The 13,593-nt window shown below is 34.2% G+C and overlaps 2 protein-coding genes across 3 annotated transcripts; both read left to right on the top strand.

Moving 5' to 3' along the window:
- Nucleotides 1–157: 157 nt before the first annotated feature.
- LOC122395802 (Golgi apparatus protein 1) lies at nucleotides 158–6,358 on the top strand. The gene is made up of 14 exons (XM_043393668.1): nucleotides 158–224; nucleotides 929–1,504; nucleotides 1,633–2,613; nucleotides 2,698–2,799; nucleotides 2,898–3,182; nucleotides 3,255–3,424; nucleotides 3,514–3,631; nucleotides 3,715–3,911; nucleotides 3,995–4,214; nucleotides 4,282–4,608; nucleotides 4,676–4,855; nucleotides 4,930–5,158; nucleotides 5,252–5,358; nucleotides 5,464–6,358. The coding sequence occupies exons 2-14, from the start codon at nucleotides 1,205–1,207 to the stop codon at nucleotides 5,629–5,631; spliced, it is 3,384 nt and encodes a 1,127-aa protein (XP_043249603.1). The 5' UTR covers nucleotides 158–224; nucleotides 929–1,204; the 3' UTR covers nucleotides 5,632–6,358.
- Nucleotides 6,359–6,699: 341 nt separating this feature from the next.
- Nucleotides 6,700–13,090, top strand: LOC122395805 (carboxy-terminal domain RNA polymerase II polypeptide A small phosphatase 1). Of its 2 annotated transcripts, XR_006258995.1 has the most exons (5): nucleotides 6,700–8,084; nucleotides 8,771–9,204; nucleotides 9,290–9,475; nucleotides 9,561–11,521; nucleotides 11,757–13,090. XR_006258995.1 is itself a non-coding variant. In XM_043393674.1 (4 exons), exons 1-4 carry the CDS (start codon nucleotides 8,015–8,017, stop codon nucleotides 9,750–9,752), a joined length of 882 nt encoding a protein of 293 aa, XP_043249609.1. In that variant the 5' UTR covers nucleotides 6,700–8,014; the 3' UTR covers nucleotides 9,753–13,090. The 2 variants fall into 2 exon arrangements, 1 of the variants encoding a protein (XP_043249609.1); XM_043393674.1 differs by having other exon boundaries at nucleotides 9,561–13,090.
- The last annotated feature ends 503 nt before the right edge of the window (nucleotides 13,091–13,593 follow it).

The following is a 13,593-nucleotide window of genomic DNA, read 5'->3' as shown; positions in this document are numbered from 1 at the left end:
TTTCAACGATGATCTTCGAAGTTATGTTAAGATCTTTGTAAAAATCGAATGAACGTTAATTAAAGAAATTAATGCTTCCCTTCGATAAAAATTACGTCGTAGATACTGCACGTAATACCATACGGATTGATTCACTTTTACACATGCACTTTATATTGTTCACTGTCGGGAACATACTAGTGCCGAGTACAACGTTTACGACGATGCTTGAACAGAGTTCTCCAGTAAGCAGTCATTATTACAGCCACTAAACGATACTAAACAATGTAGAACAAATAGAAAGTTCATAAATATCACTTAAGCTTGATCACCAACTATTTAAAATCTATTAAGCTCGATGTCGTTATACCTCTTCCGACACCGATTATCATTTCATCCTGAATTTTCTTCTTGCATACATGATTCAGTAAAATCGTCCGATCAGATCCATTTACATTACAGAAAACGTTTACTTTTATTTTAATCTCAATTGTTTACAAAGTTAGTTTATCGGAAGTACGACGCGGCAGCGTAATTTTCATACAAATGTCAACAATATAGCTCGAGCTGTCACTTGCCCTTTAATGCAGACGACGGATAGAAATACATACTCAATTACCAGGCTTGCCAACATTGTATGATCGTAACTCGCGCAACAAGGAGCATTTTCATTACCGAGATGAATGGCAGACGATCTCGAAAAACCAATAACCTTTTGTTACTATACAAATGCACGTTAAACTCGTATTAATATTTCGAAATTCTCAACCTTTTCGCGAAACATATTTTCCTTTTTTGCGTCGTGAAAAACGGACACTCGTTTCATGCCAAAGTATCCGTTTGTAATAAAAAAAATATTATTATTTTATTCATAATCTGTACAAATTAATGTACAGAACAAATCCTATGCAAATAATTTGTTCGTACAATATATTAATTTCATTTGCAGGTTCGTCTTGAATGCTTATTTCAAAATGAAATATATAGTCAGAGTATTGGAACGATAGGTAACGTACGCATATCGCGGCAACTGTCCGCGCAAAGTTCGGTTTTATCAGATTATACATAAGCACATTATTATTCGTGACGTTGACACTATTCGGTGAATAACAAAAGTTGCAAAAAAGATTTAACAAAAAAGAACCTTGCAAAAGAAAACACAACCACGTCGTAATGTGTTTAATGAATAAGTTTTAATTGAAAAAGCGGGTCCTACTTCGCGAGGATGGAATATACGACAAACTTGAAAAGCATTTTGTTTGTGATTTTTATACACTTATCGGTGTTAAATTGTGCTCATTTGTCGAGAACTTATTTCAAAAATGTGTCCACGAACAGCGGTGACGTACCAAAAATAAGCTGGGTGTTCAGCAATTTTGTTGACAATACCGTTAGGGTTAAACGAGCAAATGTAGCTAATTCTTACCTACCTGTTAAGTGTCGTCAGAATTTGAGCCGCCTGTGCGGCGACGTAACTAGAAATAATGATGAATTAATGTTGTTAGAGTGCATTCAAACATTTAAGGTATAGTCTCAAATATATTGTAATTAGTAAAACTTGATAGTTTCTAATTAGAATCGTGTCTCAGAATAAATGAAACAAAATTCCTGATTTCAACTCCTTTTCTACTTATAATTTATTTCTTTTTACAGCCAACCGAAGTATCCGGTATCGATGACGAATGCCGTCATGCGATATGGATCTATGTCTTAAACATTACTAATAATTTAAATATAGAGAGATTAGCTAAAAAAACATGCGGTAAAGAGTTAGATTCGTTAGATTGTTCTGCCTCTGGTGACAAGCACGGAGCTTATTTATCTTGTTTAATCGATAACAGAGAGAAAGTTAAGGATCCACAGTGTATTGTATATATTCAGCGATTGGAATGGATCGCGTTTAGTGATTTCAGAATTATAACACCATTTTCGTCGGATTGCGAAGCTGATATTACAAAATTTAAATGCGATAAAATTCAACCGTACAGAGATATATCTCAAGGGCAAATATTAGCTTGTTTGCAAGAACACATTAACGAACTTCAACTTCTGTGCAAACGACATATACTTCATGTATCTGAAATACAAGCTGATAATATAAAATTAGATCGGCAATTATACATGGCTTGTGCGCAAGATCATACAAATTTTTGTCCGGACGTTAGACCGGGCAGTGGCCAAGTATACAAATGTTTAATGCAGCACAAAACAGATAAATCCATGACAGCGACGTGTCAGGAACAGCTCACAAGAAGAGGGAAACTAATAGCATCGGATTATAGAGTCAGTAAAGGTTTAGTTAAAGCTTGCAAGGACGATATTAAAATTAATCATTGTAGAAGATCTGTTTTAGAGGATAGAAACATAAGACTTGCACAAATTCTTCTCTGTTTGGAATCAGCTGTAAAAAATGGTAGCAAAATTGATAGAAATTGCGAAGCTGAAATGTTTGATCATAGAAAACTGCTAATGGAAGATTATAGATTATCTCCCGAAATAGTTGACGGATGTGCCAATGATATTACAATCTTCTGTAATAGTCTTGAAATTGGGGGCGTGACGATTCATTGCTTGATGGAACACACCAGACCAAGAAAGAAAAAATCAAGGGTATCCAGCAAGTGCCAAAGAGCGGTAATAAATTTATATATTATAATAAACATAGTGGATTAAATATAATCGTAAATATTAATCGAATGTCTTTTCTCTTAACGATAGTTAGAAGAATTAATTATGGAAACTGATGCCGGAGAAGATTGGAGAATCGATCCTGTTCTAAGAGAACAATGTCAATCAGTTGTTAATTCAGCTTGCAGAGATGTAAGAAGTATTCGGTGAACTAAAAAAAAAAACAGGACTTGTTGAAATTACACAAAATTAAATTTAAAAATAACATGTGCAATTTGATTTAAATTCAGGTACACGGAGGCGATGCGAGAGTAATATCTTGTCTACTGGAGCAGCTTGGTACAGTCAGAATGACAGAATCTTGTGAAACTGCTTTAGTTCAAATACAGTATTTTATAGCTAGAGATTTCAAATTAGATCCTCAGTTGTATAGGGCATGTAAATTCGATGCGACACGATTATGCCATGCAAGAAATGCATGGGCTAGCGATGGAAGACAGATGGACCCAGAACGAGGACCTCTTGTTTTACCATGTTTATATAGGCATGCGTATCATCCACAAAAAAATATGACGGTAAGATTTTTTATATCTTTCAATAAATTTATAAATTTGGTATAACGATTTATTTTTAAATAATCGTTTTAGTTGAAATCTGAATGTCTTGAAGAAATTAGACGCGTTATGAGACAACGGGCCGTAAACGTTGCTTTGCAACCTGAGATCGAAGAAGTGTGTCTAAATGAATTAGCGTCGTATTGTTACGATAAAACTGCAAAAGGGGAAGAAATATTGTGCCTTCAAGACAATTTAGATAGGTAATAAAGCAGATATTCGATTATAATATAAATGAAAGTTGTTTCCATGTTTCGTTTTTACGCTTTAATTTTATTTACTTTATTCACAGTTTGAACAAAAATTGCAAGTTAGCAGTTGGCAATTTTACAGAAGAACAAGCGGAACATGTTGAATTGAATCCAGTAATTTCTGCCGCGTGTCAACATATCATAGAACGTCATTGCGAGGTATAGTACAATTTTTATTAAAGATCAATTCAAATATTAAACAACAATGATATGTAATACTTCATAATAAATTTACAAAACAGGAAGTATTAAAATATGGTAAAGATGAAGGTGACATGATGGAGTGTTTAATAGAACATAAAAATGATCTAGATGTACGACCTGATTACAAGTGTAAAGCAGCAGTGGAACATTTCCAATTGATATCATTAAAAAATTATCACTTTACGTATAAATTTAAAGAAGCCTGTCGACCTTCTGTCAAGAGATGGTGTCCAAAGTAAACAACTTTTATCATTATTTTTTTTAATACGTTACCAAAAATTTTTAGAACAGAAAAATGTATATACGTGCCTTATTTAGGTCTAAAACAAAAGCAGAAGTAATAGAATGTTTGAGCGCGAAGGTACAAGACAATATAATGAAAGACACACAACACAATGTACCAAAAGAATGTAGACAACAATTAAAAGCACAACTTTACCAACAAAGAGAAAACATTCAGTTTGATCCTGTCTTAGAAGCACAGTGTACAACTGATATTAAATACTATTGTTTTAACGTCGAACCAGGAAATTCACAGGTAATGCGCTCATAATTAGATTTGTATTATTCAAATTTTATTAGTGGTAAGATTATAATTATTTTAGATTCTCGAATGTTTGGCGGCACATAAGTCGAAATTATCAGACGCGTGTCGCAAACAATTATTTAAAGTGAGAAAACAAGATTTTCAAGACAGTTCCAGTGATTTTGCATTATTAAGTACTTGCCGCGTTATGGTAAGACAATTTTGCTACGACGTAAGCCGTTCGCAAGCGTTAGATTGTTTGAAGAAGAACAAAGATGAGCCCACGTTTGACGAGAAATGTAAAAATATTGTTATTCGAAGAATGATTGAACAAAATACAGATTATAGATTTAATGCTGCATTACAAAATGCCTGTTCATACGATATCCATAGAAATTGTAAAGAGGTAAGTTTTAAAGGGAAGTGAATTACATAATTTTTTATGAGCATAAATGTATAATATATTTATCCAGGTTTTATTAAACGAACCTACCGATAAAGAACTTGAGGGAAAGGTCATAAGGTGTTTAAAAATTAAATTCCGGGAATCGAAACTTACAGTAAAATGTAAACATCAGATGACTACTATACTCAGAGAAGCGGCCTTAAATTTTCACTTGAATCCATTACTTGCTACAATGTGTGCACACGAGGTAGTATTATTCAACTTGTTTAATAATAGCAATCAATGATATCGATGATAATATTAATTATGTATTTCGAATAGATTAAAACGATCTGCAGAGCAGATGAAGACAATCCCGGAGCAGTAGAAGAATGTTTGAAAATAGAGTTTAATGCTGGTAACAGAGATATGAAAGAAGGATGTCGTCTTGAAATTATTGGCTTGATAGAACAAACAAAAGCAGATATCAATGTAGATCCCTTATTACAAAAAGCATGCGCCGTTGATCTTAATAAATATTGTAGCGATGTTCCTCAAGGAGCAGGAAGGCGTACGTTAAATATCTTTCAGAAATAAAAACAATTTATTAGTTTATGAATCAATGTTGTATTTTAAGAATATTAAACTATTTATTTTTTTTCAGATATCATGTGCTTGCAAAATGTATTGGAAGATAGTAACAAATCTCTGCAACCTGACTGCTATAAAATGTTAACCACAAGGATCGAAATGTTCAAGAATGCAGCAAAGGTAATAAATATTACTATCCCCGCATCGTTAATTTACAAAATAATAAATGAATGTATATAATATAATAACATGTATGTTTTATAATATCGGTGTGTTACTTTCCAGTTAATTGCTCCAAATTCAATACAAGAACTGTACACGACGATGAATCGATCGCCCGCAAGACGATACTTTATGCTCGTTGCTTTAACAATGATTGGTATAATTTTCATCTCCGGTTTATTTTGCGGAAGAGTGACGAGACGAACAATGATGATGCGAAACAAATGTTAAATTATAGTGAAAAAAGTCCGTCCTCGGGAAAGATTATCGATTGGTGTGGTTAAAAACAAAAGGTATCTTTCCATAAAGTAAACATCGAGAATAAAAATAAAAAGTGATTTAATCACGTGACCTTCCTGCAAAATATCACGTTATGCAGAAAATAATAGAACAAAAATATTAACCTTTTTATATGTTTCTTTTTTTTTTTTTTATCGCATACAAACTTATGAAAAAATAATATTATAATATTATACAATTATGTCCGAGATTCTATGATCTGTCATTCATAGTATTATCATAAATGTAAAAATTGTAAAAGTTGAATGAATGGAATGTATAATGAACTGGAAGTGATTTGCAATTAAGGTAGATTTTAATAAAAAAAAATATATTAATAGAGAATATATATATAAGAAAAATGAATGAAAAATGGAATTTTATGTCAATACTCTATACATTTGTGATATATAAAAGAAATTCATAAAAAAAAATAAAATAAAATGATCACGTCTTATTTGGAAGTAAAAACATTATCCGGGCACAAATTACCTTGGTCTTCCATTTTTTAATATTAGAATGCGTACATAGTACACGCCATTAGGCATAATTTACAATGAAAAATTCAAACGATTATGTAAAATACACGATGCAATACGCAATATGACATTACACATTTCTTTAAAATATATATGCTCAATTTATAGTAACTAAAGCTGTTTTAAGCTTATCAATGGATATATTATTATTGTATTATAAGTTAAGGTATAAGACCAAATATTATGTTACAATAAAATATATTATTGGTGAAATATGGAGATAAAAATACTCAACTGTAGTTATATTGTTTTTAATCGTACAAAATTACATTCTGTTTTACCCTTATTTAAACTGCAAAACATTACTTGATTTAAAAGAATTCATCGAAATTAAAACAGATTTGATATTAAAATCAGATCGATTGTGATAATCGAGTATCGTGCGTCGAGAAGCTATCCATATAATTGGGTCTATAGGCTTTACAACGTATGGCTTCTTTTAAAACAAAAACGTAGAAGTGAAATTTTAGTACTATTAATAGGTAAGGAACATTCGTTGTTGTGATTGTAATAATATAATGTTAATTCAATGTAAAGATCGATCTGTTCAATACCAATGCTACGAGTAAACACGATCCATACCGCAAAAGGAATAGAGCGAAAGCCACACGTCGTCTCGTTCTGCTTTTATGGCTTTAATTTTTGAGTTCGAACGCTGCGCAACGGTCGCATTCACAGTTTAACGGAAGACCGCAAGGAGACGCGAGTGTCGCGCGGGGTGCAAGAGCCAGTGACATACTGTGTAACATCAAAAACCTGTGTAACACAGGTCCGCGATGTTGTTTGCGTTGAACGGATAAAAATTCAAACTACGACGGTTCTGTAGTAAATGTACAACACCGTTCGACGTTCGCGCGTGTCTTGTGCATAATATTCGAATCGTTACGAAACAGTACGAAAATTAGTGCCGTTACTGGCTGAAGAGCAACGGAATACGCATATTGGCCTGCCCGAACAACAATATCGAATCCATTACCGAAAGATTGATGCGCGTAACGCGTCGAAGGACATAGCCGTCGACCCCGACGAACATGTTTGGAGAGGAAAACGCGTACGACAAACGTCGAATCGCGATGTACTGCGCAACGACATAGGTGTGGCACGTGAACGAGAGAGTGTACACGGCACGTAACCGTAGTATGCACAGGCAGGGAAATGCTCCCTTGGAATGAAGGCAGTAAAAAATTGGATTAACTTTCCCCGATCACGTTCAAGCGTAAAGAAAACGAACGGGATTATTCTTAACGCGATGTAAAGTGTAAAACGACCGGTGCGAAATCAATCGTAATACAGTGTAAATGATGTTAATCGTTTTCTAAAAATCAAAATATATAAATTGTCGCGTAGAGACTTGCGAAGTAAATATCGGTGGAGTTTTGAACACCGTATAGGCGCGTGTGTGCGTGCTGGTGCCTGTGCGTGTGCCTGCGCCTATGCGTCTCCGTTCGCCAAGCCGTGGTGATCTTCGCAGTGGTGGAGGCGGCGGAGGGGACAGCGAAGGCGGTGGTGGCGGCAGCAATAGTACCAGCAGCGGTGGCGACGGCGGAGGAGACGGTGGAGGTGGTGGTGGTGGCGGCGGCGGCGGCGGTCGCTACGGCGTTTGGAAGGAGAGATTTCGTACATCGTGACTGAGTGAGTGAAGTGGAGTTGGCGCGTGTGCGTGCTGACACGCGTATACGCTCTCTCATTCTGAAGAACGTGCGCGCGTGTTTTGTGGATGTGTGGTATGTGTATTTTCGCGCGCGCGCATTAACGGAATTCACGATCAGACACGCAGGGACTCAACAAATGTTTAAATGGACGCATCGTCCATTATCACCCAAGTGTCGCGGGATGACGAGCTAGGACAGTTTAATAATGAGAAAGGTAGGCGCCCCTCGAGAACACGGCTCGTTTCTTTACATTTTTTTCTTACGTTTTTCTTCCAGATGCTGGATGGAATCTGCACCTGTTACGGGACTGCACCGCACTCCTCCTCACCTTACCTCACCTAACTTCACCTCTCTCGCCTGTCCCCCTTCCCTCCTGTTGTTCGCTCAAGCTTCGCTTCCGACGTCTCTTTTCCTCTCGTCCTGGTTTTTGCCTGGCCTGGCCTGGCTTCGCCTCGTTTCGCCTCGCCTCGTCAAATCGTGTCTACCCCCTTTCCCCTCTTTTCTTTCACCTAAGATTCGCGTAACTTCATCGTATTGTACTATACCTTAGCGCCGTTTTAATTCACCTCTTTCGTGTCGTTTGAACAACGATTAATATTTCTATACGTTACAAACAACACGAAAAAAAACAAACGATTACTTTTGATTTTTTAGCACTGTCAACAAATATTTGCATGCCTAAGTTTTAATAAAATGATCCTCATACCTTTAAAAAAATACTATACCAAATATTTATACTATTTATGTTAAGTTTACCAAGGTGAATAGCATTTGCATATATTTATAGAAAATTTCTAAATGTTTTTGCATAAACATTAATAATCTGAATCGTTTTTATGTATATAATGCATTTTCTATGTACGTATATTTATGGAATGACATTTGTTTTGCCCTCTGTAGCCCAGTTACCACGAGAGAATGAAGTGGCCAGCAACGGTCCAGCCAGTGGCAAGAAGCCAAGAGGGCGTGGACTTCTGCGATCTCTACTTTGTTGTCTCGGTAGAGGACGTGGAAGTAGTTCGAAGAGTTCAAAAACAAATTCTGTACAATGGGATGAAAACGGTTCTCTGCCACCAGGGACTGGATCCCCTCGGTTCCTTCTCCCGCCTGTCAGACATCAGGATATGCACAAAAAGTGCATGGTGATTGATTTGGACGAGACGCTGGTGCATAGTTCTTTCAAACCAATCAACAACGCCGATTTTGTTGTTCCTGTAGAAATTGATGGGACGGTACATCAGGTGTATGTTTTAAAGAGGCCTTATGTGGATGAATTCTTGCAGAGAATGGGTGAACTGTACGAGTGCGTATTGTTCACAGCAAGTTTGGCTAAGGTATGTGTTACGGATAGTTACTGTCGTTAATAATACAGATATATACAAAAGAAATTTGAATATACAGAAATTTTAATGCTTACAGTATGCTGATCCAGTAGCAGATCTGCTTGACAGATGGGGAGTGTTCAGAGCAAGACTGTTTAGAGATTCTTGTGTTTTTCACAGAGGAAATTATGTTAAAGATTTAAATAAACTAGGACGGGATTTACAACAAATTATTATTGTTGATAACAGCCCTGTCAGTTACTTTTTCCACCCAGATAATGCAGTAAGTTTTACTATAAAAATAATTGTATAGAACAGAAGATGAATGAAAATAAATGTGCAAATTTCAATGTAAGTTTTGTTTCTAGGTACCAGTGGCGTCATGGTTCGACGATATGACAGATTCAGAACTACTAGACTTAATTCCATTTTTCGAAAAACTCAGTAACGTGGAAAATATTTATCCAGTCTTGTGCAATATCAATCACCCTTATAATCAAGTGCAGACTATTGTACAGAATAGTCCAAGCCCAGGTTCAGGTTCGCTTGGTGCTTCCTAGCCCTACCTAAATTCTGGCCAAACAGCCAGTATTGTCATCGCTCAATGCACTCTGAGGAGGATTTTGACTGGAATACTCCACATTACTTTATTGTTATGTGGCAGTGGGCAACCAGGTATGGATCACTGAATGCAAGTGTAGAACATAAACATACCTGTTAAAAAGGATCATCTAAAAAAGGAGATGAAAATCCTGAATCCTCCCGCGTACCGTTTATTTTTATGCAACATGAATCACAGCTGCTTCGTTGTTGGCTTGAGTTTTTCCCCCGATAAACAACAATATACTGTGCTGCAAGCTGTTCATAGTATGACAGATGCAATGTATCGAATATATTGACCTAATCGTTAACACACAGGTATTCGAAAAAATTTACAAATAGCTCAATTGGTATTAACAAATAACTCTTCCAACTGTACCGAAGTGGAATAGACTCTGAACATAATTTATTGGTTACATAATGAATTAATGTGCGTGTTTCCGTATTTGGTGTACTCGAGGAAAAGAGCAGATGACAAGGGTAACAGTGAACGCGAAACGTGACGTGCATTTTATACTAGGTAAATATATAAATTTATGCTTATTTGACTTAATTCGTACAGAGTACCTTAAGAATTAATCGCATAAAAGAAAAAATTTTTCGTACGAAAAATCAGAGTATAGCGTTAAGCGATATAAAGAGTAGGAAATACTGAATTATTAAGTCGTTTGTTGGACTGTTCTATTTCCCCCTTTTTATATTCCGATTATTTATTATGAATTTTGCGTTGCGTTTACTGACACTGTATATACGATTTCTGTGGATCCTTATAGTATTGCTATAAATATCAAGTAACATAATTAATTTTTATAGAAATTTTATGAGGCTGATAATTCCAAATAGTATCAGAAATTAGCACATTTGTGAAAACCTTTTTACCGATTATAATTTATTAGAATTTATCAAAAAAAAAAACTATGTTTGATTTTTGTGAATCAGACATTCTTCCTACGAACAAACAAGAAATATCGAGATCTAACAATCTAAAAGTAGCAATGCAAATACAAGCAAGATTATAATATTATTTTATCCAAGTCTTTTTATTCTTTTTATACTGGGATGATATTATCGGTAACTAAGACTTGAAATATTAAATCTTATAACATCAAAATTATATGCCAATGAATAGCTTGAACGAATAATGCTAATATGATTGGTATTTTAACTACATTCTGAAGAGGATGGAGAAGATAATACAGTCGAAACTGTACGTGTTTAAATATTGAGTCAGTCGGTGCATATCGTTCTCTCCCTCCAGGCAATTGTATGGATAATAAAGCATTATGTTAATTCAGTAATGATTAGCGTATCAGTAACAAAGTAGACTTATTTAAATATAATCTTTCAAGCTTAAGTAAGCGGGGATGTATCTTTATGCATACGCAAACGTTTACTAACGAATGATTATTAATTTTGTACTTTTAATTATTGCATAACAAATGTACAGATTGCATTATACTTCCATATTCAATCAAACTGTCATTATTCACGCTTTTTATTTTATTACTACCGTTGCTAACATAGTTATCGTCGTCATTATTAATTATAATATTGTAAATCGAATTTAATTACATGATTGTTATTATCATTTTAGTTTCAAATAGTATGATTTATGAGTATTATAAACGCAAATCGATTTGCAAAAAAAAAAAAAAAGTATAATGTTGCACAGATGGGACAGTTAAACAGACGAAGTTTCATAATGTCTACAAAGGATTTCTCCGTTCGTGTAAGTCACTTGCACCTATTATCGTATATTCAATTATAATATTAACGTCTTTTCTTAGTGTCTTTTACATAATGTGACGAAATCAGTAAATTAGATTATAGTATCTACCGAAATTTCAGTATTCACTTTTCATCCTCGAATATTAAAAACACAATTGATAAGATATACGTATACTAGCGGGAACAGAACAATTTTCAAGTACTTTATAATTTGTTTGATAATATTATATTTAAAGCAAAGGCGACACGTATGATAATTCACAAATATTGTAACAGATTTAACGTTACAATATTTAACCGACCGCTTGAACAAAGGCTCCTCAACGTTATACAATTATAACAATAACACGTAATTTTGTTTGTTTATCTTAGATTATTATCGAGTACGGATCTTTATTCTGCTATTTATCTATGTTATTTTTGCTATTTCTCATGGAACAAAAATAGTCTCGCAGGTGTGTTATAAGTTTTCATTTTACGAAAAGGAAGGGCTAGAATATAAAGAGATAAGATGATTATATAACAATAAGTCTTACGCATATTGCATAATATTAAATGGCTTCCAACTTCATGTTCCATCAAGAGTTTTTCGTTGGATATTACACGACTGTAATATTTGTCTGTTAAGTGGGTAAATATCGAGACGTCTACGTTTAGGAAAACCGACACAGCCAGTGATATATTGAATTGAAAATACGAATTGAACTCTTTCACGTGATAATACAGTTGAGAACGACTATATTAATATAGTCGAATTAATCTTTTAGCGATAATTTTTTTTTTTTTTTTTTTACATTTTAAATAGTTTTAATGTACGCGATTTAACAAAATAAAAGAGACGCTAATCGATCGTAAAAATGTATATAAATGTTGACGAGTTTATATCTAGAATTTAACAATTTATAATTTAGAATTGCATTTCCCGTATTAATGTTTATTATTACTATAGAATATATCTGATTTAACCGGTTTCAATTGTGGCAATATAATAACAATAGTTATAACTCTACATCATTATATCGAACAATTATTAATTTTTGTCGACATTTTTTATTTATAATAATTTCTCTCGCAAAGTTCACGATACTCGTCTCCTGTAAAAGTATAGTAATTTTCATTGTAATAACCGTCGAAACAATTCTATCGTAGGCTGGGTGCACCTTTTCCGGAAATACGTACAGTAATAATGATACGAGAGAAAAATGTTATATTTAATAATTAATCTCGTCGGGTTACTATTCGCGATATCGTTTAGAAAATTCCGTCTGCCGTCAGGAGCGGCAGAGTCATAAATTTAAGACAAAACACGCGAACGATTATGATGCAACATATGTATACAGTCATGTGGCGAAATCCTGAGAGCATTTTTTTTTTTTTTCTCTCTATGCATTATTTTTTTATCGCGGAAACGTTTATCGCTGATAGTGTGCACGATAACAACTCGAATATGGAAAATATCGCTGATACCTGTTTTTCGGTTAGGAAGATCTGTAACAAGGGAAACGTGTAACGCAACGTTAATTGTTGCATCCTATGTAATTTTGTTACGCATACAACATTATACACAGACCTGGGCATTTTTTCTAAATAACGTTATTTCAATTTTAAATACAATTACATTAATTTATTTCATGAAACAACTCCGAAGATAGTAATTTTGTATTTAAAATAATTTTAAAATAATTCGATCATTGTATAGATCATTAGAAAAGTTTGTATTTCGAATAATTCGATGTTTCGGTAATTATTCCGAATATATTTATTTTTTGTTATTGTTTCGAATGAAATTTACTCAGGTCTGATTGTACAGTATCACGCATTAAACACGTCCCTAGCGTTAGGCATCCGTCACGCCGTGCCTCCGTGATTAATTAACATTAACAATCCAGTGTATCGCTTTTATCGAATACAATCTTGTTGGACGCTCGACAAAAGACGTTCCACGGTATTCGTAATATATACATATATATTTATAAGTGCGTTTCTTTTGTCGTGTTTCAATATTCCCAAGCATTTTGTTTTTTTGTTTTCTTTTATTTTTAATTATTATTATTACGGAATTGTAACGTGAAT

This window comes from Colletes gigas, unplaced genomic scaffold (genome assembly GCF_013123115.1).
Source record: "Colletes gigas isolate AHSC1104 unplaced genomic scaffold, ASM1312311v1 Colletes_gigas_Sc00006, whole genome shotgun sequence".
NCBI lineage: Eukaryota > Metazoa > Arthropoda > Insecta > Hymenoptera > Colletidae > Colletes > Colletes gigas.
Note: the sequence above shows the minus strand (reverse complement) of the source record. Positions and strands in the feature narration are given on the sequence as shown.